General features: G+C 41.4%; 1 protein-coding gene across 2 annotated transcripts in view; it reads right to left on the bottom strand.

The window, feature by feature from the left end:
- The window catches only part of PJA2 (praja ring finger ubiquitin ligase 2), a 75,244-nt gene extending 51,098 nt beyond the window's left edge, over positions 1 to 24,146 (bottom strand). Inside the window, exons 1-2 of one of the 2 annotated variants that reach the window (XM_055131220.1) lie at positions 23,989 to 24,146; positions 4,183 to 4,298 (exon numbers count right to left, since the gene is read on the bottom strand). In XM_055131220.1, the coding sequence (XP_054987195.1) occupies positions 4,183 to 4,213 (31 nt within the window). In that variant the 5' untranslated portion in view covers positions 4,214 to 4,298; positions 23,989 to 24,146. The remainder of the gene's footprint in view (positions 1 to 4,182; positions 4,299 to 23,988) is intronic. The other variant, XM_055131227.1, reaches the window with a different exon arrangement.
- Between the last annotated feature and the right edge of the window lie 3,317 nt (positions 24,147 to 27,463).

The following is a 27,463-nucleotide window of genomic DNA, read 5'->3' as shown; positions in this document are numbered from 1 at the left end:
TCAAAATGGATTAAAGACCTCAACATCAGACCACAAACCATAAGGTACATTGAAGACAAGGTTGGCAAAACCCTCCACGATATTGAAGATAAGGGTATCTTCAAAGATGACATGCAACTGGCCAACCAAGTGGAAACAGAGATCAACAAATGGGACTACATTAAACTAAAAAGCTTCTGCACCGCAAAAGATACAGTGACTAGAATACAAAGACAATCTCCAGAATGGTAAAGGATATTCACCCAATACCCATCTGATAAGGGGTTGATATCAATTATATACAAGGCACTGGTTGAACTCTACAAGAAAAAAACATCCAACCCCATCAGAAAATGGGGAGAAGAAATGAACAGAAGCTTTCTCAAGAAAGAAATATGAATGGCCAAAAGGCACATGAAAAAATGCTCTTCATCACTAATCATCAGGGAGATGCAGATCAAAACAATTATGAGATACCACCTTACACCACAGAGACTGGCACACATCCAAAAAACAAAAGCAACCACTGTTGGTGTGTATGTGGGGGAAAAGGGACCCTCCTACCCTGCTGGTGGGAATGACAACGGGCCCAGCCATTCTGGAAAACAATATGGTCGCTTCTCAAAAAATTAGAAATTGAACTCCCATATCACCCAGCAATACCACTTCTGGGAATATATCCCGGAGAGGCAAAGAAGTATAGTTGAAATGACATTTGCACTTATATGTTCATAGCAGCACTGTTTACAGTAGCCAGAATTTGGCAAAAACCAGAGTGCCCGTGAACAGATGACTGGTTAAAGAAACTTTGGTACATCTACATAATGGAATGAATACTATGCAGCTGTCAGAAAAGATGAGGTTGTGAACTTTGCATATAAGTGGATCAACATGGAAAGTATCAATGCTAAATGAAATGAGTCAGAAAGAGACAGACAGGGACCCTCTGTGCCTAAAGACTTTGATTCCAGAGACCTAACGCATTCGGGCATCCCGCGCAGCTTCTTATAGCAATGCACTGGGACTGTGAACTGGGCTACAACTCTGTACTGCCCGGGTCGGATCTTTCCTCCCCACCCTGTCTTCCTGCACGGAAATTGGCAGCGGCAGCAACATCCACATGGCAGGAGCCATCTTCTAAGACTTCTAACCCATAGGTATACGATTTTTATACTTAGGGCTCCTAGGGAATCATGGGAAGTGGGTGTAACCAGCACACCCTCAGCCCAGATAAATTCGGAGCTGCTGAGAGTGAAACGGACCTTCTGCGCCTAAAGACTTTGGTGAGTCCGCGTGACTTAACATCTATAATTGTCAGCAATGTGAAACGGTTCCCTTTTAACAGGTCTGACTTTGGGGGGAGGGAACTCCAAATAATAACAGTGAGTTTTTGTTGAAATATTGAAGATTATTAAAGTACCAGCCACTTCTCTGGACTGTGAACTAAGCAATAGCCCCATGCCGGCCGAGAAGAGGAAATATCCCTCTTTCCCAGTTGTTTCCCATTTTCAGGGAGAAATGAGGCGTGGTGTCCACCATACTATGAGGCGTGGGAAGGGGGATGAGGGGAAAAAAAAAAGGGAAAAGGAAAAAGGAAAAAAAAAGAGTTATGTACTTGGAGCAGTGGGGCTACGTTATCTCTTCATTCTCAGCAATGGAACACTAATTATCAAATGCTTCCTTGGCAGTAGGGCTGTCTTTCTTGGGAGGAAACTCCAAGAACAATAGTGAGTTTTGTGTTGAAATATGGAACGTAATCAAGGTAAAGAGAAAATGAAGTGAAATTAATCAGTTATACAGTTGGGGGTGGAGGGCGGGGGCAGGGGTATACTGGGGTTTTTGGTGGTGGAATATGGGCACTGGTGAAGGGTTGGGTGTTTGAATATTGTATAACTGAGACATAAACCTGAGTACTTTGTAACTTTCCACATGGTGATTCAATAAAAATTTTAAAAAAGAAAAAAAAGAGAGAGACAGACATAGAAGAATTGCATTCGTCTGCAGTATATAAAACAACAAAAGGAGATTAACACCCAATTATGGTAGAAGTAAGTATCAGGAGGTTTGCTCCATGGCTTGGAAGTCAGCCTCACATGCTGGAGGAGAAGGCAGCTCAGATAAATAAGGGAACACCAACTAAAGTGTGGTTGGAGGACCTGCTCAGGATGGGAGATGCGTGCTGAAAGCAGACTATAGATTGAACACGATGGCCACCTAATTTCTCCACTGCAAACCACAACACTCAAAAGGAGAGAGAACAAAAGAGAATGTCCTGCAATAGAGGCGGGGTCGGGTGGGGGGGATGGGATGGGGGCAGGAGGATTGCTGGGGTCATCGGTGGAGGAGAATGGGCACTGGTGGAGGGATGGGTACTCGAGCATTGTATGACCGAAATACAAACACGAAAATACGTAAATCTGTAACTGTACCTGCACTGTGATTAATAAAAAAAAGAACAAATATAAATAAAATAAAATGATAAAATGAAATTCACATTCTGAATTAAAATGTTGGAATGGATTTAACAACAGTTGTCTTCATTCTAGTGATGGTGTGGGGATGGGAAGGAGGTGGGGGTAGGGGATATTCACATTTTGACATATTTTGACATATAGCAGTTTGCTAAATAGTGTGTTAGTGAACATCAAGAGCAACTTAGAACATGAATGGTTAGAGAGGTAGAAGCAGTTCAGTCCCTGGCATCATGTATGGTTCCCTGAGCACCACCTGAGTGAGCTCTGAGCAACTCCGGCTGTGGCCCCACACCTTCCCACCATGCCTGTACTAGACCCGCCCCCAAAATAAAAAACTTACAATGAAATATGTTTGGAGCCTTATGCTTAAAAGACTCTGTTTTGTTTGATAGCTTGTATTTTTGTATGGGGGCATATCCAGCAGTGCTCACATGCATGGTGCAAGAGATGCATGCTGGGTCCACATACTCCAGGCAAGGGCCTTAATCATTCCTTTACTATCTCCATGATTCCTTAAAGATATTTTTGAGTATAAATAATGTGTCTTTTAACTTTAATGCCCCTAGAGTAGTTCAGAGAAACATCATTAAGGATAAAAAATAAAATCCTCTAATTTATCTATAAAGTATCTAAATTGATGCTCAAACATATTTGTTGAGTAAATTACTAGAACATGATATAATAGTTTCAATTACATTAAGAATCGTAACAAAGAATTTCTTTATATGACTATCATTAAGGACAAATGGAGTACAATACAACAGATTTCAAAAATTAGGGTCAGATAAAATTCCCAAAAGAAAACAATCATAAGCCACATTAAATATTAAGGTACTCACCCACCCATGGAACATATTAGGAAAATCGACATGAGAACTTCCTGAATGTAAGTTTTGATGACTATGGGCTGGAGCAATAGCACAGCGGGTAGGGCGTTTGCCCTGCATGCGGCTGACATGGGTTTGATTCCTCCCTCCCTCTCGGAGAGCCCGGCAAGCTACTGAGAGTATCCTGCCCTCACAGCAGAGCTTGGCAAGCTACCCATGGCGTATTCGATATGCCAAAAACAGTAACAAGTCTCACAATGGAGACGTTACTGGTGCCCGCTCGAGCAAATCGATGAGCAATGGGATAACAACGATACAGCGACAGTGACTATCTGATGCAGAGGAGTAAACAGTAGCGCATATACAAACACACAGACACACGTTTGCTAAGTCAATTTCTGCATTATATATACAATATAAGACCTAAACAAAACATTTTTCAAAGTATATGGAATAGTTAATGAAAGTTTTTTTAAATTAAAATAAACAATTGCCTCCAAGCACTAATAAAACAACAACACATGTTTAAAACATACAATATTAAATTTTATTGCATTTATGCCCCTCTACAACCTTGTGAAGTAGGGACTGGGTTGCCTTTGGCAGTGCTCAGAGGCTACTCCTAGCTCAGGGCTTAGGGGACACTTCCGGTCATGCTCAGGCACCGCATTCGGTGTTGGGGTTCAAACCTGTGTCTACTGATGCACGGCAAGCACTTTCACCCTTGAACTCTCTCCAGAACTACAGGTCAGAACAAAAAATCCAGCCTATGGAAATATTCATTGTGTGGGTTAAGACTAGCCCTGACCTCCGGTGCCTGCCAGGCAGGGCCCTGACGGGCTTTCTGGGCAGAGACAGGAGGAACTCGTGCAGAGCAGAGATCACACACCCCGGCTCCTTACCTGCTGGCTCTTTCTCTGTGTACTGTGACATATATGGCAGCTTTCAGGTGCCCCGTCAGTGGAATTATGGATCTGATTTAGTCTTACTGATGTGCTGAAGAAGTTGTAAGAGAATCCTACAAAAAAATCATGAGTTAGCAGACACAAAAGAAACATCACAGAACTAATGCTTCTCCTAGCAAAACTATTAGTCCCATAAAATGTTTAAAATTTAATCAAACAAATCAAAAGACCTTAAAGCCATCAAGACAGCTATTGGAAAATACGTTTGTATCTTATCTTGAAAAACCTACCAATAATAAAGCAAGTTATAAGAAAATAAGGGAAAACCAGCAGACAAAGTGTATTCTGTTACCAACTACTTGGGAAACTGCATATTACTATTGTTTCTCCATGAAACAGTATAGTTCCTTTAGACATGATATTGTTCAAGGAAGTAACACTAAAAATGTGGTTCTTTGGCTGCTCCAGGTCAGACCAGGGCTCAGTGGCATCCCATTCCTGCTCCCCAAGCTACATTCTTTACAACTGTCAATCTGTCCTGATATTTCAGTCTTGAGTAAAAAATTTATCAAAATTACAAAAACTACAATTTACCTTTAACTATGAAGGCCATCTGTTTTGAAATTAATTCATTCACGATTTCAAAAGCTGCAACTTGTGCTTTAAAAACATTTTAGTAAGGGCTAAGTTTTTTAAATAGCTTTTTATACTTAAGCACATGAACTACTGCTAATTGCCTATTGAACTACTGCTAATTGCCTATCATCACTGAAATCTTTAAGTTGACATTTCTGCAAATGAGTTTAACTTTATGCTATCTCACCATGGACAGCTGCACAAATATATTAACACACCTCAGAGTATACACACACACACACACACACACACACACACTCATTCATATGAATGATAAATGCAACATCAAGTTCCCAAGCCTATTTTGCCTGCTGCTTTTCCAGAGGGCTGGAGCGATAGCACATCAGGTAGGGTGTATGCCTTGCACGAGGCTGACCTGGGTTTGATTTCTCCATCCCTCTCAGAGAGCCCGGCAAGCTACCGAGAGTATCCTGCCCCTGGCATATTTGATATGCCAAAAACAGTAACAACAAGTCTCAAGCAAATCGATGAGCAACAGAGGACAGTGCTACAGATAGTGCTACAATGCTTTTTCAGAAAAACAATACTCAATGCTATATCTTCTTTAAGCGAACTGAGAAAGACAGAAAGTGCCCCACCCTCCACTCTACCTGGGACAACCGAACTCTCCTGGATTGCGCACATACACACACACACACACACACACACACACACACACACACACACACACACACACACACACCTGTCAGAGGTATCAAGCCTCCTACCCCACCAAACCCCTGGGTAACACAGCTCAGTTATCTAAATCAAATCAGACTGCTGGGCTGGCAATAGCAAAGAAGTATAGAAATCTCTCCAAAAACGGGAACAGAACCCCCATAGGACCGAGCCAAACCGCTTCCTGGAACCTATCTCCAAACCACGCAAACATTAATTAGAGAGAACACGTGAAATATGCACACCTATGTTCACCGCTGCACTTAGGACAGAAGCCAATCTACAGAAACCACCCAGTGCCCAACTATAAAGATCAAGAAGTTGGAGCATACAGATTCATACTATAAAAATATAAAGTTCTAAAATAATCATGTGACTTGCTGCAACATGGATAGCAACCGAAGGATATCATGCTGAGTAAAGGCAGCTGGAAGAATAAGGACACACACAACGATCTTCTGATGTGGGACTTAAAGGGCCCAAGGCAACACAATGGGGGAACTGATCCACACAAATGAGTCAGGAGAAGGGGGTTTGAATGGAGACACTAGGGCCCTTGGGAGAGGGAGGGAGGATGCTGTCGATAAGCGTGGCATTGTACCAGAAACCACCATTAGCAGTACGGTCAACCACAGACCAACAGACATAAAAACATTTTTAAAAAGAGCATTACAAAATTCTGACTATACTGGTAGAAAAATACTAGTTAATACAACCTTAGTATTGACAGTAGTAATGTGAAACAATGAGAATCCTCTCAGATTCAGTGCAGTCCAGACTTAGAAATCACAACCAAGGGTTCAAATCTAAGGGACATCTGACCCAGTCTCGGCGACAGAATGGTGTCCTTTCCACCACGTTCAGGTACAGTTTTGAGCACTGGACAGCAAAAATAAACCAAGTGGAAAATATTCCTGCCTTCCCAAAACTACAGTATGAATATACATATTCAAGAGATAAAGCAGTAAATGTTCGATAATAAATAACATGCTTTGGAGTGAAATAAAGCGGAGCCCAGAGTTGCTGGAGGTGTAGAACTTAAAGTGGCTGGTGAAGGCCTGGGAAGGGTTCACGTAAGCAAATGCCTGTGAAGAAGGGGTATGTGTAAATTTGGGAAAACTAACCTCTCAGGCAGAATAAACAGAAAACTGAAGCAAGAAATTCTAGAAATGATCAAGTAATGGCAAGAAGTTTGAGAAACTATAACTGGAGAAAGCAATAGATGAGCTCAGAAAATTAAACAGGGAGGGGCTGGGAGGAAGATGGAACAGATCATATACAGAATCATAAAATAAGAATTTAAGCTCTGTTCTGAATGAGACAGAATACCACGAAGAGTTTTATGCTTTCTTGTTCTTTGCTTTTTTTAAAAAAAATTATTACTACTTTCAACAGTGGCTCTTATGAATAAAATGTATAAACTCTGTGTAGATGCTAATTATCTCTCCTTCATTTAAGGGAAGCTATAGCAAAATGCCTACAATGTTCCTTCATTCCCAGCTCTGAATAATAAAAAAAGAAGTAATAGAAGACGGAAGATGAATAATACACCATGAAGACTATAGCTGTACATCTGGATTACAGTGATTAATTCATCAGCCCCAGATTTGCACCAAGAACGAACTGGGAACATTCCGTTTCCCAAGTTCTCTTTGAAGATGTTTCTTTGCCAAATTAGTCTCCTGCTCTTGTGCTGCTCTAATAAATAACATATGACTTATTTGTACTTGTGATAATTACTCACTTCAGATGCTTTGAAGTTTTCATATACATTCAAATAATTGTACTATATTTCAATTCTTAACCTCAAAGTCATCACTCTTATCATCTGGACTAGGACAGTATGCCAGCAACTCTAGACAGAAACCACCACTGAAAGAAAACAGGGCAGAGACTGGAGAGGCACTTGCCTCGCACACAGCTGACCTCGTTTCAATCTGCGGCACCCGTATGGTCCCCCTCAAAGCACCAGGAGGAGTGAGTCCTGAACGGACTGGAATATGCCACAGGCACCGCCAGGTATAGAGCAAAACCATCTCCCCAAAGAAAACAATGGTGGTTGTGGCTCGGATGACAGCACACACCCAACACACCTGAAACCTGAACCCAGCACCCCCTCTCTGGCCACTCAGCACTGGGGTCTCCTAGCACCACAGGGTGTGATCCCTCTATGTGGAGACAGGAGCACAAGCAGAAGCAGGGGTATGGGATGGACAATTTCACATTCAAATTTAACTGAAGATTTTCAGACAAGTGCTCGAGTTTACTTGTATTTGAATAGATTTTGTCTTAATCCTATCTATCACACTGTTTAATATAAATATATTCAAATGATTGTTGAATGAACATATGACAAATCTGTGCCCCTTCAATGAAATACCTGTCATACTAAGAAAAGGAGAAAAAAACATACTCGCTATACTTGGATTCAAACTCTGAGACTTAAGCAAATTAAATGAAAGCAAGTGGCAGCAGAATAGGAAAATTAAAATCTAAATAGTAAACTCAAAAGAGACAGACACAATACTGCAATGCAGGCATGAAGAAGTACAGGAAGCTTCCGTCCTGAAATGCCTCAGCATCACCCAACTACCCGGGAGCACACACTTAATAACAGGACTTTTGTTATATTTATTAAAAGTAATATTTAGTACTATACAGTTTTTGATTTAGTATCTATCACAGTATAATAATACAGTGATTTAAAAATATGGCCAAAAATATTGTTACTTCTTCAAAGAGCAGTCCAGTCTGCCCCCCTTTAAGCATAGGCAAGATACTTAGGGACTTATTTCCAGTGCAGATGTGCAGCAATAACAATACACCTGGACTAGATGAATCTACCAGTGAATTTTACCAAACCTTCAAAAAGGAATTTAACCCTATTCTTCAACCCTTACAAGTAGTTTTATTATTTCCAAACATATTTTGTGAAACCAACATTACTCTGATGCCCAAATCAGACAAGGACATCAGACCAAAACAGGCAGGGGCACAAATAAGTATTTCTGATGAACACAGATGCACAGATTCTCAACTAAACGTGAGCAAATCGAATTCAATGATACATTAAAAGGATCATACACTTGACCAAAGAAACCTATTTTAGAGATACAAAATATGCTGCCATCAAGGAAAGGGAAGAAAAAGACACTTGACTATGTCAGTAGATGCTGAGGGCATTTTTACAAGATTCAGCATCCTGTTATAATAAAAACTCATCATGGGGGTTAAAGTAATATATCTCAATGCAATAAGGATCAAATACTAAGACCCCACAGATAATATGCTCAAGGATGAAAAGCTGGAAATTTTTACTCAAATCAAGTACAAGACAAGGCTGTCCACCCTAAAAATTTCTATTAAATTTGGTATCTAAGCACAGCCAAAGTAATTAGACAACAAAAAAAAAATTTTTAATCTAACTGGAAAAAGCTTGTAGAGGGTAAGACACTGTTTTTCTTTAAGTAAAAAACAAAACAAAACACAAAAAGTTATTAGACAATTATTATAGCAACGTATATGGCTAAATCAATATACAAAAATTCATGGCATCCTTAGCAGCAAATAGTAAACAAGGATATATCAAGAAAACAATGTATCCAAAAGAATTAAATACCCAGGGCTGGCACTACAGCCCCCTGAGAACTGCCAGGAGTAATTCCAGAGTGCAGAACCAGGAGTAACCCCTGAGCATTGTCAGATGAGAACCCAAAAGACAAAAAAAAAAAAAAAAAAAAGGAGAATCAAACTTATAAAATGCTAGTGTATTAAAAAAAAACAAAAACAAACCAGAACACAATAACTTACACTGAATCATAAAGTACCTCGAACAGCTAAAGTAATCCTCAAAAAGTACCAAATTGGAGGCAACTATGTTATCTGAATTTAAATTTTATTACAAAGATACTAATAAAAAATTGTTATGGTATTGAAATAAAAATAGACACAATCGATGAAACAGGAATAAAAACTCAGAAATAAACCAAAACATACGCTGGCAATTAATCTATGAGAAACATGTTATGATCATTGAATGAAAAATGTCTTCAACAAATGGTACCAAAAAAACTTGACAGCCACATGTAATAGGGTCAAACTGGATTACTTTCTAATACTTAAACAATACATCCAAAACAGATTAAAAATCTGGGCAAGTATACAGAAGCTAACCTATGTGAATGATTCCATAATACCAACACTGGAATATCTTAGAGGACTCTATCCTAAAGGATGGGAAACAGCAGCCAAGATAAACAATTGGACCAACGAAGTTGAAAAGCTTTTACACAGCAATAGAAAATACAAATAAAAAGCACAGACAGGCTGCTCACTGGGAGAAGACATGTAAGTGAGGCAGCCCCACACCTGTGAGAATTGCGACATCAGAATGAACATGGTCAGGAAGTAAAGAAAAAGGAACCTACAGGGGTGGGAAAGAAGGGGCATTTGTCTCACACATGGCCCACACGCGTTTGTCCCCCAACACCCCATTTAGTCCCCTGAACCTCACTAGGCATGATCTCTGAACACAAACCAAGGAGCAAACCCTGAGCACCACCAAGCGAGGCCCTGTACCCCTTCTCCCCAAAAGTCACCTTTATGTGGCAGGGAAATGGAACCTGGTGCAGCTGCCTCAAGAAGCTAAAAATGATCTGCGAGCCATCTGGATACCCTTCGAAGATGTGAGAAGACTTGCTGGACCGATACCCCACAAGGCAAAGTGCTAGCACTGCTTGTGACAGACCCCAGTTCCAGCCCCACTTACACATACGGATGTCCAGAGCTCCGCCAGGAGTATCCCTGAGCACAGTAAGATGTGTCACCCCCAAGTGGGGAGGGGCAAACACATGAAAGGATTAAAATGAAAGGTTCTAATCCCCCCTCCCCATTTATTTCGGTGTCATTTACAATAGCTAAGACGTTTATTAAAGAACTGAAATGTCCATCCACAGATGACTGTAACAATGTGGTAGAACTAGAAACTGTAGCATTATTCAGTTATTAAAAAAATGTAAAACTTTGCTATTTTCATCAAAAATGGAAGCACCATGCAACGAAGTCAGAAGGAAAAGAGATTTAACCACAAGTGCAATATAAAGGATAAAAAACAAAAAAGACCAACACAAAACAAAATAAAAATAAACCAGTGGATACTGACCACAGAACTCAGGTGATGAGATGCGAGGAGAAGGTTAGTGGACAGGGAGAGGGCCTGGGCAGAGAACTGCGGCTGGTCCAAGGCCAAGGATACTCTGTCAGCTCAGCTCAGAGAGGAGCTGGGCGTGAGGCAAGTCTTCCCCAGGACACAAGCCCTGGGCCATCTCTGTGCGGGCTGGAGGAGGCCAGGCCCCGCTGAGCTCCAGCGCTGCTGCGAGGGGGGCCGAGAGAGGGGACGGAGCACAATGGGGGGGGGGGCGCTGCTGGTTGTGGGACATACTAAGTCAAAAAAAGACATAAAAGGGGTAGGGAATGGGTGTTAGGTTAATACATTTCTTCTTGAAATGAAAGCAAAAATAAAAGCAGAGAGAAAACTCCTTTTCTAAATGGACCTGGTACAGTCTCCTCCCTGAATTCTGCTAACAGTTCCCGAAGTCCTAGAGAATGAATTCACTTCACCTCCACCAATATTTTTGCTTCAAAAAGTGTTTATTTCTATATAACATCTTCGGGAAGAAACCCATAGAAAGGAGTATTACGGAGAAAGGTGACCAAGGAAAAGAACTCCTTTGAATCTGGGAATTTTCCAATTTCCTCATCATTACTACAGACTCTAGAGGTCAGCAGTTTGGGGGCTGGTTCCCTTCTGCATTTTCCCCAGCCTCATTAAACTGAGAGCCTTGGAGCTGACCCCTTCTAACAAAGGGTGTGTACTGCCAATATAGTGCGTATCTGACTGATAAATTGGATTCCCAACATTTATGTGGGGGACTTGACAGAAGATAGATGGCATTTTCTCCTGGAAATACAGTATCATATGAAAGTTGGGTGCCTCGGTAAATTAATCAAAATGTCCCATAGAGTTCTATTTGGTGAACAGATAGGGGAAAGGGACAGCAGCATAATTGTATAATACTGTTAATAAAATTGGATGCCCAAGGAAGTAAATCCAAAAACTTTCTTGAGTCCGAGCAAGCATTATTTTAAATTTAGCTTATTCTATAAAATCAAGTAGCCACTGTCTTTAAATACCTTCTTGGCTTCTGTGTCTACTTTCCTTGGGCCAGAATCCTTTGGGGTGAAGAAAAGTGATATATTAGCACATGCTCTTAATCACATAGCCTTAAACCCAAACTGCACTTCAGTGACACACTTCAGAAGGATGCAAAGAAGAAATAAAAGTGTGCGTTGTGCATGTAAAGCTATGAAAAGTAGCATAGCTTCCACACTCCCTGGAAGAGAAGGCAACTGCCACAACGTGAGGTCACTCGCAAAATCGAAAGTAAGGTCCATAGGATGAGGCACTGGTAATGCCAGCCAGGAGCCATGAAGAATGGAGATCTCTTGGCAAAAACAATGCGACAAGTATCAACCAAGAAACAGATTCGTGGGCCCCATCAAGCCTTTAGCCGAATGCAGCTCCTGCCACCATGAGAAACCTGGAGTTTGAAGAGCTCACCAGGAGGCCAGAGAGAAAGTACACAGCTGACCCAGGTTCGACCCCCAGAACCCCTAAGTCCCACCAGGAGTGATCACTGGGCACCACCAAGTGTAACCCCAAACCAAAAATTCAAACGGCACTCACCAAAATAGCCTTTATAAATTTTTGAGTCATAGAAACTATGAGCTAATGCTTTGAATTAACAGGTCTAATGTAGCACCAAAAATATTCTGTAATAAAATAACTGAAATTACATGTATTTAGATACTAGCTTTCTACCTATTGCTACCTATTTCTACTTACTACTGAAACAAACAACCTGCAATGCCACTCACAGAAGTACATTTTCTCCCTTTGGAGTACCCACCGCTCTCAGCCTGGGAGCAGCGCTCTGGAGTCCAGTGCGAAATGAACTGTGCTGACCTGTTGCTAGCTGGTGATGAGAGACCCGCCTGTGCTCCCATTACCTGAAGATGCTGATTAATGTGTTTCTTTTTAATGATAATCTAAGACTGTATTTGAATTATTTCTTACACTTGCATACACTTTTTTCTAGACTTCTACCTCTAGATTTCCCTTCATGGTGGAAACAGTGTTTTAAACATGTACAAGACAGTGGCAAACTATTCTGGTAGATCTAAATAGCAGACACTTGCAAGAACCAGGGTGCTAATCCTATCTATCATATTACTGAAATCGACTGTAGTAAGGAAATAATCTACTGTAAACTTCAAAATCATGGGCTGTGATATAAAATTCTGGGAAATAAGACTTATTTTTGATCCTGGTACTGGTCTCCTGAGCATGTGCAGGAGTAACAACTGCTGGGCTCTGCCAAGTGTGGTGTAAAAACCTAAAAATGGTGGGGGGGAGGGGCGGGAAAAGGGATGGTGGGCAGGAGCACAAAGGCACGTCACCCCTAAGGAGCACAGCAACTAGAAAGATGTATGCCCCAGTGAGCATGTGAGAACGGTGTGCCTCGGCTCAGGACGGTCAGGAGGGGGCAAGTCTCAGTGGGCACTGTGACTAGTGCACCAGGACCACAACCCAAGTACAGCCCCCAAACTAGTACAAACATGTAGAGCACCATGGCCGACGTATGTGGGACCACTGGTCGTCCGTGTCTGACTGGCTCACTGGTCATCAACAACGAAGGCAAAGGCTAGGGGAGAGTGAATGTTTGTTTAAATCAAGAGCACGTGACTGTGATGATAAAGCGGAGTTAAAGAAAACAGGGCAAAATACTTTTGTAAGATGACAGACGCACAGGCCGTTCGAGTAATCCATAAAAGTGTCAAAGGTCTTTTTGTCTGTTTCTTTAATGTTTGGAAATAGGATCAGAGAAACAGCTCAGAAGGTTGGAGCAAATGATTTGCATGTGGTGGGTCTTGTTAGCACCCAGTAAGAAGATTCCCCAAGCATCAAGCCAGAAATAGCACTGAGCCCCTGCAAACAAAGAAAGTTTGGAGATTTTCACAGTAAGAACTTTCAGCGTATTTCCCTTTCCTCTGCAACCATTTGCTGAAAAATATTTTGCATATAAAGACCCTAGAGGGGCTGGAGAGATAGCACAGCGGGTAGGGCGTTTGCCTTGCACGCGGCCGACCCGGGTTCAAATCCCAGCATCCCATATGGTCACCTGAGCACGGCCAGGGGTAATTCCTGAGTGCAGAGCCAGGAGTAACCCCTGTGCATCGCCAGGTGTGACCCAAAAAAGCAAAAAAATAAATAAATAAAGTCGTCAATAATATTAAAAAAAAAAAACCCTAGAGTATACGAAACAGCAAACTTTTACATATAAATCTAGATGACTATCACCTAGAATATGAAGCAAAACATTACTATAACCACCAGTAACTCGTGCACTAGGGGTTCCTCACTTCATTTCCACAGATTTGTTTCTCCTGTTTTATTTTTATTTTTTAATTGCATCACTGTGAGATACTATTACACAGCTGTTCATGACTGGGTTTGTCATACAACGTTCCAACACCAGTCCCTTCACCAGCGTACATTTACCAACATCACCATCAATGTCCCTCCTGCCCCTGCCCCCATCATGCCCCACTGTCTGCCTAGATGGAAGGTACTTTTCTGCTCCCTCTCTTTCTCCCTCCACGCCCCTCCACTTGTCAGTTCTTGTCCAGTGATCACTTCCAATTATCACTGTCATAGGAGGCCCTTCTTTTTTTTTTTTTTTTTTTGCTTTTTGGGTCACACCCGGTGATCACAGGGGTTATTCCTGGCTCTGCACTCAGGGGACAATATGGGATACTGGGAATTGAACCCAGGTTGTCCATGTACAGTGCAAGGTAAATGCCCTACCTGCTGTGCTATCGTTCCAGCCCCAGTGGTCCCTTCTTTATTCTAACTGCATCCCCCACCCCCCACCCCCCCAGTTGAGGCAGGCTTCCAACTGTGGACCAATTCTCCAGGCCCTTGTTTCTACTGTCCTTTGGAATTAGTCTCATACTATGCTGTTTTATATCCCACAAATGAGTGCAATGATTCTATGTCCTGTCCCTCTCTGTCTGGCAATAGCAGAATCTGGAAACAACCCAAGTGTCCAAGAACAGATGACCGGATCAAGAAACTATGATACATCTACATAACGGAATACTACGCAGGCACCAGGAAAAATGAAGTCATGTATTTATGTCCATCAATGGATGGACATGGAGAGTGCTGAGTGAAATGAGTCATTTACCCTTTTTAGACTTCAAACAAGTGAAATCACACAGTGAGCACCATGCCTGCTACCTCTGCTCAGCACCATGCTTGCGGGTCATGTCATTACAACATGCATGTTTGGGGCACACAGCCTGCGCTTTTGGTCACACTACAGGTCTAGCTTTAGCTATAATAAACATATCCAGTTTCACAAAGTGGAATGACTACATTAGCAATAGGTCACTGTCACTGTCATTCCATTGCTCATCAATTCGTTTGAGCGGGCACCAGTAATGTCTCTCATTGAGAGACTTATTGTTACTGTTTTTGGCATGTCCAATAGGTAAGTCTATCAACTATTTCTTATCCCTGATAATACTTGATATCAACACACCCTAATTTCAGTTTCAGGTAGAGTATTACGGTACATCACTGTTACATTCGTCTCTTTAGCAATGGAGCACATCTACCTATGTGTACCGGCTTCTGGCGCAGAGGTGGGCCAAACCTGACTGTGCTCAGAGTTCACTCCTGACTCTGCTAGAGGGTTACTCATGCAGTGCTTGGGGATCAGCTGTGTTGCCAGGGATCGAACCAGGGTCAGTGGTGAGGAGGCCTTATCCTTCTTCATTTGGGGGCTCGGGAGATAAAAGAAGGGCTAAAGCAAATCTACACTCATGAAAAACAATGACCTAAATGTTTTTCCTATATTCTAATAAGATCTATCAAAATTATACACCATAAAATGTTCTTAGAAATACTTCCTCTTTTATTATTCTTAAGAGTCTGTACAAAAGAAACATTCAATTTGTCCAGATGTCTGGAAGAGTTACCTCTGAGGATAGCTGGCTTTGATTTCTTTGTGCGAGAGCTTTTTGTAAACTTAATTTACTTATTGAATATAATACTTACATTTTCTTACTCTTCTCATGTTTTAATATGCTGTTTTCTGAAGCATGATCTTTTATTCAAGTTATCTAAATTGTTCAGAATTCTTAACAGTATTTGTAGGATCTGTAGTGATGCCTACTCCATTAACAGTTTCATTAATTTGTGTTTTCTCCCAACTTTTCTTTTTAATTAGCTCATTACATCTCTGTTTTAAAGTTTTCAACAAAATTGGACACTTTCCTATCCCACTGATTCCTACTGTTATAGTTACCACTTCCTTCTTCATTAGGTATGTTTCATTGCTCTCTTCTGTTATAAACTGAAACTACTGACTCTCAATCTTTCTTCTTTATTAACATATACATGTGAAATTATAAAGTTCTCTCAAAGTCCTGATCATTTCAGTTATAGTTTACAAGTTCAGATAAAAAAAAAGTGCTGCTTCGAAGATGAAAATGTTTTTCTACTTTCTACTGTAACTTTAAACTGTTTAGAAATATCCTACTAATTTCCAAACATTTGGAACCTTTTTCTAATATGGAATTGCATTTAACTCCACAACAATCTGAAAACATGCACGGTTTAATTTCATTCCACTGAAATTTGATAGTTCTTTAAAAACCTGAATACTCTGGCAAACTTCCCATTGCACTTTAGAAATAAAAAGCAGTGATCAATTGTTAGGAGTGTTCCATACTATCAGATTTTAAATACAATGTTCTATAAATGCCAGCTGCATTGAGTAGATTAATCCATGTCATGTTCCATTGCCTTACTGATATATTTTAATCATTTTTATCAGTTATATGTTTTAAATCTACTGCTATGAATACATAGTTGTCTTAACTGGTTGGTATGTTAACTTACTACATTCAGGAGGTATGTCTTAGGTGATATATTTAAGGAGTATGTCTTCCTGTCAAATCGATTCATTAACCATTGTTATTTTCTACTTTGCCTTTTATAACATTAGTTTTTCCTGTACAGTATTAATATAATCATTTCCGTTTTTTTCACTTATATATACACGTTTTTCCTTTCACCTCATGTTTTTTTATATATAAAACAGAAGATAGGCCTTATTTATGAAACTCAGCAATATTCACACCTTCACTGAGGCATTTTAATTCATTTTACATTTAACAGAATTACCAATACAAACTGACTTAAGTATCATATTGCTATCATTTTCATTTGTCTCATCTATTCTTTCTTCCTTTTTTTCCTATCTTGAGTTCTTTGGAATTAATCATTTTCCTTTGCTATTTCAATTGGTCTACTAGTTTGTCTGATATGCCTTTCGGTATATTTTAGTGGTTACCCTAAAAATGACAAAAAGCATCTCCTTGCATGATGGATTTTATTTTCTAAAGGCTCTATATTGTTTACCTTCCTCTGAAAGAGTATTTCCTTCTTCTAGGCAGTTATATTGCAAGTAAAGACGAAGCATAATTTAGAAAAGTTTAGAAACAGAAATTGCAGATACTCTGAACACTGACGCCCACTAAACAGTTTCTGCCTTTGGATCTCAATAGGAGTGTGAAAGGCCTAGGAGACTCAGATGAAGTGAGCCCCTCCATTAGTGGAAGGAAGTGGTTGACTCCCAAAGGAAGGATGGAAATGTCACTACCTGAACTTTCACACCTAGGGAGAGTGTGGGTCACGAGCACTTGGGTGACGGGCAGTATCTTTGTGTACATCAATATCAGAAACCTGAACAATATTACTACTCTATCACCCAAAACATAGTAAAATACACATGCATTAATTAAAAATAAGCTTAGTATGTTAAACTTGTACAAGTGATCATCACTGTCACCTGTTGCTCATCAATTTGCTCAAGCAGGCACCAGTAATGTCTCCATTGTGAGACTTGGTACTGTTTTTGGCACATCAAATATGCCACAGGTAGCTTGCCAGGCTCTGCCGTGCGGGTGAGATACTCTTGGTAGCTTGCCAGGCTCTTCAAGAGAGGCAGAGGAATCGAACCCAGGTTGGCCGCATGCAAGGCAAATGCCCTACCCACTGTGCTATCGCTCCAGCCCATGTTAAACTTAAAGAAATGAATAAAAACCTTAACATAAAGTCAACAGGGGTTTCCCACTGCCTTTCACTGTGGCTAGGGTCCAATAAATCTGATAAAAAAATTATAAGAAAAGTTATATCAACAGAAATAAGAAGTAATCTTATGGACTCAAAAAAACTAGTCAATAAAAATATAAATGAATTTCAAGACATGTCATGAGAATCAGAGATTTTAAAGAGGAAAATAAAAAGGAGGATAGGGGAGGAAATAAAACAAGTCTCTAAGAATCAACCAGCTGTAACAAAATAATTATCATGGGAATCCTGCAAATGAGTGTAAATACTAGATTAAAACAACTCTGAGAATTTTCCAAAAATGATTTAATATTAGACCAAGCTTCTGGAGACCCTCAGAGACACCCATGCTCTCTCTCGAACACATACTTCTTTCTTGCATAAGCTTCTTCCCCTCAGAAGCCAGTACTCACTCTTGAACACCTACCTCTCTCTCTCCTCTCACATGTCTCTAAATTTCTTTCAATAAGAATTATTCTGCTTCACTATATATATATAATAGATCATAAATATCAAGGTGTTTTGCAATTATTCAGGATAAGAAAAAGTCTCACCAATTTGAAACAGAACGGAAACATCCTTAACTCAAATTTTACTCTACTTGTCCTTATTAAAAGATCAAAAGCTTTCAGACAAAATATAAGGCTAATTGCACTCTATATTCACAGTCAACATCATACTGAAGGTTCCAGCCAGTGCAATAAGGGGGGAAGGAGATAGGCGATAGTATGTACAAACTGAAATGATAGTTTTATAATCACAAATCATATGATTCTTTACATGAAAAATCCAACAGCTCTATGAAAAAGTCACTGAAATGAGTGGATTTAAAAAATTAAAGGATTCAGGCAGATATATATAAATCAACTATATTCCTATAAGCTATCAAAGACAGAAAAACTGAAGAAAATTTTCATTTACAATGGTATCCAAATAATTAGAATATAAATCTCTATATGAGCAATCTCTGTCTACAGAATGATCATAAGGAACACACAACTACATAAATGGTGATATCCTGTGTTCTCTGAACATGATTATTAAGATGTCAGTTCTTTACAAGTTAATTGATAAATTCCATATCATCAAAATTAAAACCCCTAGAATTGGAGGAAGTCAAGCTAAGTGATGTGAAACAGGAGAACAGGTGATAATCTTACTCATATGCAAAGTATTTTTTTTTTTTTTTTTTTTGCTTTTTGGGTCACACCCAGCGATGCTCAGGGGTTACTCCTGGCTTTGCACTCAGGAATTACTCCTGGCGGTGCTTGGGGGACCATATGGGATGCCGGGGATCGAACCCGGGTCGGCCGCGTGCAAGGCAAACGCCCTACCCGCTGTGCTATCGCTCCGGCCCCTCATATGCAAAGTATTAAGAAACCAAGCAAAATATCCAAGGAACTAGACAATCCACAAAGGAAATAACCCTGAGACTTGGTGAGAACTATGGTCTGAGGATGCCGAGCTGGGGGTGGAGGGTATGGGAAGGACCTGAGGATAATGTGGAGGGCTCCTGCAACTGCAGGGGTGGGCATGGTGACGGGGCATGGAAAGGAAGAAAGGGGGTAGCGGCGCGCGTGGGGACTTTGGTAGTGAAGGTGGAGTCACTGACATCAAAACTGTTAACACTCATCTAAAGGTAAAGTAAACCAAACTTCAAATTAACATCCTCTTGGTATTTCTGTAGAAACCTGAAAATGATCTCTAAAAAATTATAAAAAGGCAAAGAAATTAGAATAAACAAATTGATGTTGGGTTTACTGGTGGTGGAGAATGGGCACTGGTGAAGGGATGGGTTATCGAACTTTGTATGGGAGAAACATGAGCACAAAAATGTATAAATCTGTAACTGTACCCTCACGTTGACTCACTAATTAAAAATAAACTATTAATTTAAAAAAATAAACAAATTATGAAAAAAGCATAAATTAGAACGCTTATTAAATGATTTTTAGGTTTACTATAAAGCAAAGATCACAAACTACTGTTAAACTGATAAAAAGGTCAAAGAATTATCCAGAATAGACTCACATTAGTGGTGAAATGACTGATTTTCAACATTTCGCTCAATAGAGAAAAGTGTTTCCAACAAAAGGTACTAGAGTAAGGAGATGAGCCTTCAGTCTATCTCACACCAAATCCAAAAACAACCCCAATGAACAGTATTTCTTGATATAAATGCCATAGTTTTTTTTTGCCATAATTTCTTAGAGAATGAACTCAATTATGCCTTCATCAAGTTTAGAGGCTCATCATAAAACGTTAAAATGTGCATATTCAACTTAAACAAAAAGCAAAGTTCCTCCTTTTTAAAAAGTTAGGAAAATGGAAAGCTTCAGAATACAATGTGCCTATATGATGTACCTGTATAATAAGTATTGTACAGATTTCTAATAAATCACAATATAATGGCCTAAAATGAGCACAAAAAATATCACAGAGAAAACAAGCAAATAAACACAAGTACATTTTCAGAGAAACAGTAATCAGATAAAGGTAAATTATAATCATGGTGTGAAGACTATATACCCACTAAAGGCATTTAAATGAAAAAGAAAAAAACCTGAGATAACTGTAAGAGATGCTAAGGATATAGAGCAATTGGATCTATAAAATGGGAAAAGTTTGGTAGATTCACTTACTATACATACAACGGACAATCTCATTTTCTAGAATGTACCCAAAAACCATGAATGTTCACAGTAGCTTTACTAGTAACAACCACAAATATTGTGAATAGGTGGAATGGTCAAAAAGCTGTGTAAATCAACTTAGCTAAGACAGTCAAAAACCAGTTACAAATGCAAAAATACAGATGGTCCTCAAGAACACCATGCTTAGAAGAAAAAAAAAGTCATGTATGAAATTCTTGAAGAAATGAAACAAATTTATAGGGAGAGAAAAAGACAAGTGGTTTATAGAGACTAAAGGTAAAAACTGTGGAAAAGCATAGACAGGAAGTTTGGGGGATGCATTTCGATATTCAATACAAAGATTATTGATTGTGCAAGGAAAATATATTACTTTTGATAATGGTATAGTAGTGAAATAAGTGTACACATGAAGCACAACTTGTTTATTTTTTAAAAATCGATTTTATGTCAATTATCCTCAATAACATTAATTCCTTAAAAGGGAGCTCTCTTTAGGAAATAAAAACTAAAAAGTCACTCAGTGATGATGCCAAGTTATCTAGAACATGTCAAAAATATACAATATTTAACACAACCCTATACCTTATTGCTTTATAACTTTTTAAATGTCAACAGAAATATAAAACAGTACGTCATTTTGGAAAGCCAATACTTTCCAGTCATATTCCCTATCAGCAAACATCATAATTGATACTAAAACGTAGTGTCACTTTAGAGACACTGCTCTTGAAGAGTAAGAAGCACCACCAAGTTTTCAGGTATCATTCCTACTTTCAACATAATATAGAACGTACATTAGCCAAAGTAATGATGAAACTAAGTCATAAAAATTAAAAGTAAAAAAAAATGAAAAATTAGAAGTAAAGTGACACTATCTGTAATCAATTTCGTGAACTGATTACTACATACACAAGAGAAAATTCAAAACTTTCCTATAACCAAAATTTAAAAAAGGAAAACTTATCATTGAAAGTTTTCATTCACACTTTGATCAAACTATGAAACAGCTATAAATATGAAGAAAGAATGTCATGCCAAAGTAAACCAAAAATATAAAGCAGAAAATCTCTAAAACTATAAAGTAATGCAGGATGAACATAAAGTCTGGACACATATGTTTGAGAAGCTTCTTATCATAAATAAGTTATGTCCAAATTAACCTAAAAGTTCAACATAAATTGATCTAAACTATCGTAAGGATTTTTATTTAAATCTGAAGTTTTTCTGGAGAAGACTGCAGAAACACGGAAGTTAAGCACAACTTTTTAGAAAGTAATAAACAAGGAAAAATGATGGTCAAAATTTCAAATACGCATGCCCTTTAACCAATAATTGCATCTAGGTATCCACACCCCAGAAAAATCACAAAAAGACAAGAGTTTCCCTGAGCAGGAACTGGCCTAAGGAGCCACACCCAGGGCCGGGAAAGTGGACAGTCTCATGTTTTACCTTCCTCCATACCTTTTGGATTTGTTTAAGTACAGATGATCGAAAGCCTGTAATTAAGAATAATGAACAAATTCGTAAGTCCGCTTTATTGAAAGTATAATTTGTGGCAGCATTAAGAAACTGCAATGAGTTTAAGCCTTTTCCAGGGAATGGCTAAGCAAATAGCCCATTCAATTTAACGGAGCCTTTGCAGAACATCAGGGAGATCTATGTAGGACAAGTCATGATATACAAGATATGTGATTAACCGGAAAAGCAAGTGGCAAATCAATGTCTCATGCCCAAAGTCCCGAACGTGGCCTTCCAATACACGACGCTGGTGAGTATAGGCTGGAGAGATGCGCACAGACACATACATGCTGGACAGACACGCACAGAACCTGATATGCGGGAGATGCGCACAAACCCGTACAACGTTGGAAAGATTCGCAGGAACCGGTAGGTGCCAGAGAGATACGCAGGAACCCATACAACGTTGGAAAAATGCGCAGGAACCCGTACAGGATGGACAGAGGCGCAGGAACCCGTAGAGGATGGACAGACGCTTAGGAACCTGTATACCTGGACATGTGTGCAAAAACCCATATAGGCTGGACAGACATGTATGAACCCGTATACACCAGACAGATGCGCACAAACCCGTTCCTGAGACCCGAGGCCGCATGCACTGTCCAAGCTGTGGTACCTTCACCTCTACCTCCACTATTTTCTTGGCATTGCAGACTTTTACACAAGCTTGTAGCTCCACAATTAACTTTCAAAAATGAAACAGCCATTTCATAGAAAAATTACATAGATTCAAAAAAACAATCACAAAATTGGGCAGGGGTGGGGGGGTTAGACGCTTACTGACGAGATCTTCAAGTTACTAACTTGGTCGTGGCATGATCTGCAGTCTTGCACAGAGGTGATGCCATTTTTGAGAAACTGGACCAAAGAATTCATGATAAAAATAGCAATAGAGTTTTAAAAAAAGAAAGAAGAAGAACAGAAAACTTCACGACCGGGTAATGGAGAGCTGTGTTTCTACAGACTAAAAATAGAATTATAACGCATGCTGCAGAGGGAAAGTTCCTAAGCAGATTACTGGTGCTCCCTGGGGGGGAAGAATGAGGAAGGGGAAGAGGAAGGGGAAGGGGAAAGGGAAGGAAGGAAGGAAGGAAGGAAGGAAGGAAGGAAGGAAGGAAGGAAGGAAGGAAGGAAGGAAGGAAGGAAGGAAGGAAGGAAGGAGACTATTCACTCCTCTTTCATTCAACTTGGAGTGAGAGGCTTTCAACTCACAATTTTGTATGTGAGCAAAAATGACTCAGAGCAGAGACCAGCGGCTGCGGAGGGTGGGAGGTGCGTGTCCCTGGGTGCAGGCAGGGCCCGGACCGGGCGCAGGATGGGCCGAGCTGCAGGCAGGGGCAGGATTTGGGATCTGGGTGCACGGCGGGCCAGGGCCAGAGTGCGAGATGCACGCAGAGTCCGGGCCGTGGTGCAGAGCCAGGGCCGGGTGCACACAGGGTCCGGGCTGAGGTGGACGCAGAGCCTGGGCCGGGCTGCAAGCAGTGCAGGCCGGACTGCAGGCAGGGCAGAGAGGCAGGGGTGCAAGCAGGCCCCGGCGGGGTGCAGGCAGTGGGCGGGCCAAGGTGCAGATGGGCCCGGGCCGAGGTGCAGACGTGCTGGCCGGGTGCAGGCAGGGCCCCCCGGGGTGCAGGCAGTGCCGGGCGGGGTGCAGGCAAGGCCCGGGGCCGGGACACAGGCAGGGCCCAGGGTGCAGGCAGGCCCGGGCGGGGTGCCGGCAGGGCCCGGGGTGGGTCCGCGACCAGCCCCGCGGACAGCCGGGTCACCCGCAGAGCGGCGCTGCGGCGGTTCGGGTGGGAATGTGCAGGGAAGGGGAACGGGCGGCGCTGTGGGGGAGCAGGCGTCCAGCCAGCGGGGACGGCGGGGAGCCGGCAGGCCGGGAGGGCAGGCCTGGGGCACCGAGCCCACCCCGAGGGCCGGCGACCGCGAGGGACAGGCCGGCGCCGGCGGGTCGGCCCTGGCTCGGGGTGGGCGGCAGCGGGCTTCTCGGCCCGACCCGCACAGCTCCGAGAAGAATACGCCAGAGTCGAGGGGGTGGAAGACGAAAAAGCCCCTCACCGGAATGTCCAGCGACTCCGGGACGTCCAGCGCTGGACCCAGCCGCCACCACCGCCTCCTTCTCCGCCTCCGGCTCCTCCCCGCCCAACGCGCGGCGGCGGCGGTGGCGGCGGCGGCGGCGGAAGCAGAGGCGGCGGCGGCGCGGCCCGCCTCTTGCGCCGCGGCGAAGAGCGGAGGGGATGCGGGCCACGCCCCCGAACCCGCATCTACCAATCGACGCAGAGGACCTCTGCGGAAACACCTCCTTAGCCAATCGACACCCGAGCCGTGGGCTCACGTCACGGGTTGGGACGTGGCAGCTCAAGGGGGGAACTACTAAGGCGGCCTGAGTGTCAGGCCCCGCCCAGTTCCCTCGGGAACTGCTACGATTGGCCGGGGAGCGGAAGCACGCGCGCCTCGCCCCGCCCCCGTCGCGCTGGCCCGCCCCCGCCGCTATTCGTGTCACTGTGCGCTGCGACGTGTGCTGGGGGCGCGGCAGCCGCGGGGGTAGGGCCTGCCTGCGGGGAGGCCTGCGAGCCCGACGGATGAGGTCTCTGGGCGTCCTGGATGCTGACCCCGCGGCCTGCAGGGCCGGCCCCGAAGCCGGGGGTTTGCAGCTCCAGGCGGCTCACTGTCCAGCTGCGGGCCCTGGACACCTTTGCCCGCGCAGCGGAGTTCCTGGTGTCAGGGGTGCCAACTCGCACTTGCAGCCTGCTTGCTGACCGCAGGCCCTTCTTCCCAGTCGGTGGCCGCACCCCTTCCCCTCACTGGACACTGGCCCGTCCCTGGCCGCTGCCGGGTCTCACAAGAGGCCCACACTGCTTTTTTTGATGTGGTCTTTAGTTTTGATTTTTGCTGTTTTGGGAAAACAACTGATTCAAGCCTGAAATTTTGGTTATGTGAATGTGCTGGGCCTTTTGTGAAAACAAATCTTAAATCTCACCCCACCTCTCTCTTTCTTGTGTAAAAATAGTTTCCACTAATTATTTCTTTGCATGGGCTGGAGCGATAGCACAGCCGGTAGGCCGTTCGCCTTGCACGAGGCCGACCCACCAGGGTTGGATTTCTCCTCCCTCTAGGAGAGCAAGCTACCGAGAGTATCCCTCCCTCATGGCAGAGCCTGGCAAGCTACCCCTGGCGTATTGGATGTGCCAAAAACAGTAACAAGTCTCACAAGGGAGATATTATTGGTGCCCACTGGAGCAAATCAATGAGCAACGGGATGACAGTGACAGTGATTTCTTTGCACATGTGACTTTCTTCCCCCCCTTTGAACTCTCCTTGTTGTGAGAGAATTCAGTGTCATCACATTTTCCTAATTTCTCTCTACAATGCTGCATGTTAATCCCACTTTTACATTGTTTGTTGAGGTAAGGATCACCGAAGATTATGTATTTTTTCTTCCTATCGCTGTGTACCAGCCTAATCGCTGTGTATACTACTTCAATATTCTTTAATTTTTTATTTCCTTTAAACAATTGTATTTTTCAATTTCCTTGTGGAAAAACTTTTTAAGTATTATAAATGGAAGACTTGATTCAGATTTTTCACTTATCCTAAATTGAATGCAACTAAAAAAAATGAATATAAAACAGTATTTGTTTTTCTAGAAACTATTATATACTATAAAGTCTCTGAGCCTAAACCAACCCCGGTTTAAAAAGTGGCGGTTCCTCAGCGTTAGAGGCTTGTAAAAACGAATACAAATGGACATTTTTACCAGGATGCAATCAAAGAGTAGAAAAAAATAGAGCCAAGTGCTAATTACTCTCTAACCATGTGAGTGTGTTCTGGTCCTACGTGCCATCCCAACTGAAGTCATTTGAGGCATCAGAGGGACCTAAGTTATTTTGGGGAAAGACTCCTGCTGAGAGCATGTGCTCTCAAGCCATATTCTTATATAGCTCCTGCATTGTAGCTATATGCCACTAGACACACTTTTCTGGCCAAGAATTCCTATTTAAATAGGGGCAAAATTAAACTAACCAATTCAATGCCATATGACTAGATGTAGTAAGTTCCAAATATAAATTAGCTTATATATTTTATTATTACAGAGATAAAGAGAAAATCATGGGTATTATTAACTTAAGTATTATCTATTTCACAGTAGGAAGCATTTATGAAGACTGAAGATAGCACATGATATGATATAGTCATTATTAAAGTTTGGTACCCAAAGTAATAGCATCAGCATTGCCTGGGAACTTTATTTCAGTAGAAATTATCAGGTAATTCCAACCTCAGACTGTAATCAAACTTAGAAATGCAAGACCATCAATCTTTTGCATGCCTCCATATGTTTTGATATGCATAATATTTTATAAGCAAAGATGTAATAAAAAAGAATAGGTCAAGGAGTAAGGAACCTTGGTTTTAATTTGAATCTTTGAGCAACATCAAAAGTGAAGACTTTTTAAAATTTGCTTCTCTGTAAAAGCAATAAGAAGTGTCAAAATTATCATTATCAGCTTCTCTGTTAAATTAACCACAGCCTCAGCAATACCCAACACATTTATTCAATAATAATAACTGAATTTTGGTAAAGACAAAGAGCTTGCAACATTTTTACTTTCTTTGATTCAGTCCTCTCATCTCAAACTCTAGTGTAGCACTGAAAAATCAATAGTCCATAATCGTGGTGAAAATTGTCAGTTCAGTGAGATTAGGGCACCTTTAAAATCTTAACCCAAGGGGATAGTCACTATTTGACTTATCTGATAAGTCCTTAAAAGGACTCACTTGAAATTTTTTTCTCCCCCATTTGATTCTATTTCATTGCAAATTGCAGAAAGTCAGGAAGCATTTGTCAGAAAATGTGAGACAAAATTGATTAACACTATTGCCTTTTTAAACAGTGGAAACATTTGAGGGGGCAAACATTAGGTATAACAAAAAACTTAAAACAAAAAGCTGAACATTGTTTGTTGGGAGTTTGAAAATCTTCCTTTTTTCTGTGAGTCTACAAGCCATGCATGCATCATTCAAATTCCTAGACTCAGAAACCATCAGAGAAAATCATAAGTATTCACCCTAATCTTCTTGAAACTAATCTTCTGTATGAGCAAAAACTCAGACTAACAGTAAACTGCCTGACTTTTTGAGGCAGTCAAAGCCCTCACTACACATGTACTCCCCCCACACACACACTCACACATACACACCACTACCACCACCACAGTCACCCTCACAGCCTCAATAATCAGAGAGGCATGGATTCCAGAAATTAAAAAAAGCACTGCATAATCATTAGCTGAATGCTAAACTAACCAATCAGAATCTTCTGTATCTGTACATGACAAGCAATACACAAATTCTTTAAAAGTATAGAAATATTTTGGAAAACTCAGTAAGCTAACCAAAAGCAATAATAAGAACCATCAACAACAACGACAACAAAACCGTTCTTCTCCTTGGGAGGAGGAAGAATCTGATTTATAGATTCCACATTATCTTTAAAAGTATCTGATTACCAATTGAACGAAAATCTGGCTCT

Source organism: Sorex araneus, chromosome 1 (assembly GCF_027595985.1).
Source record: "Sorex araneus isolate mSorAra2 chromosome 1, mSorAra2.pri, whole genome shotgun sequence".
Taxonomy (NCBI): Eukaryota; Metazoa; Chordata; class Mammalia; order Eulipotyphla; family Soricidae; genus Sorex; species Sorex araneus.
This window is presented reverse-complemented; position numbering and strand designations above follow the sequence as displayed.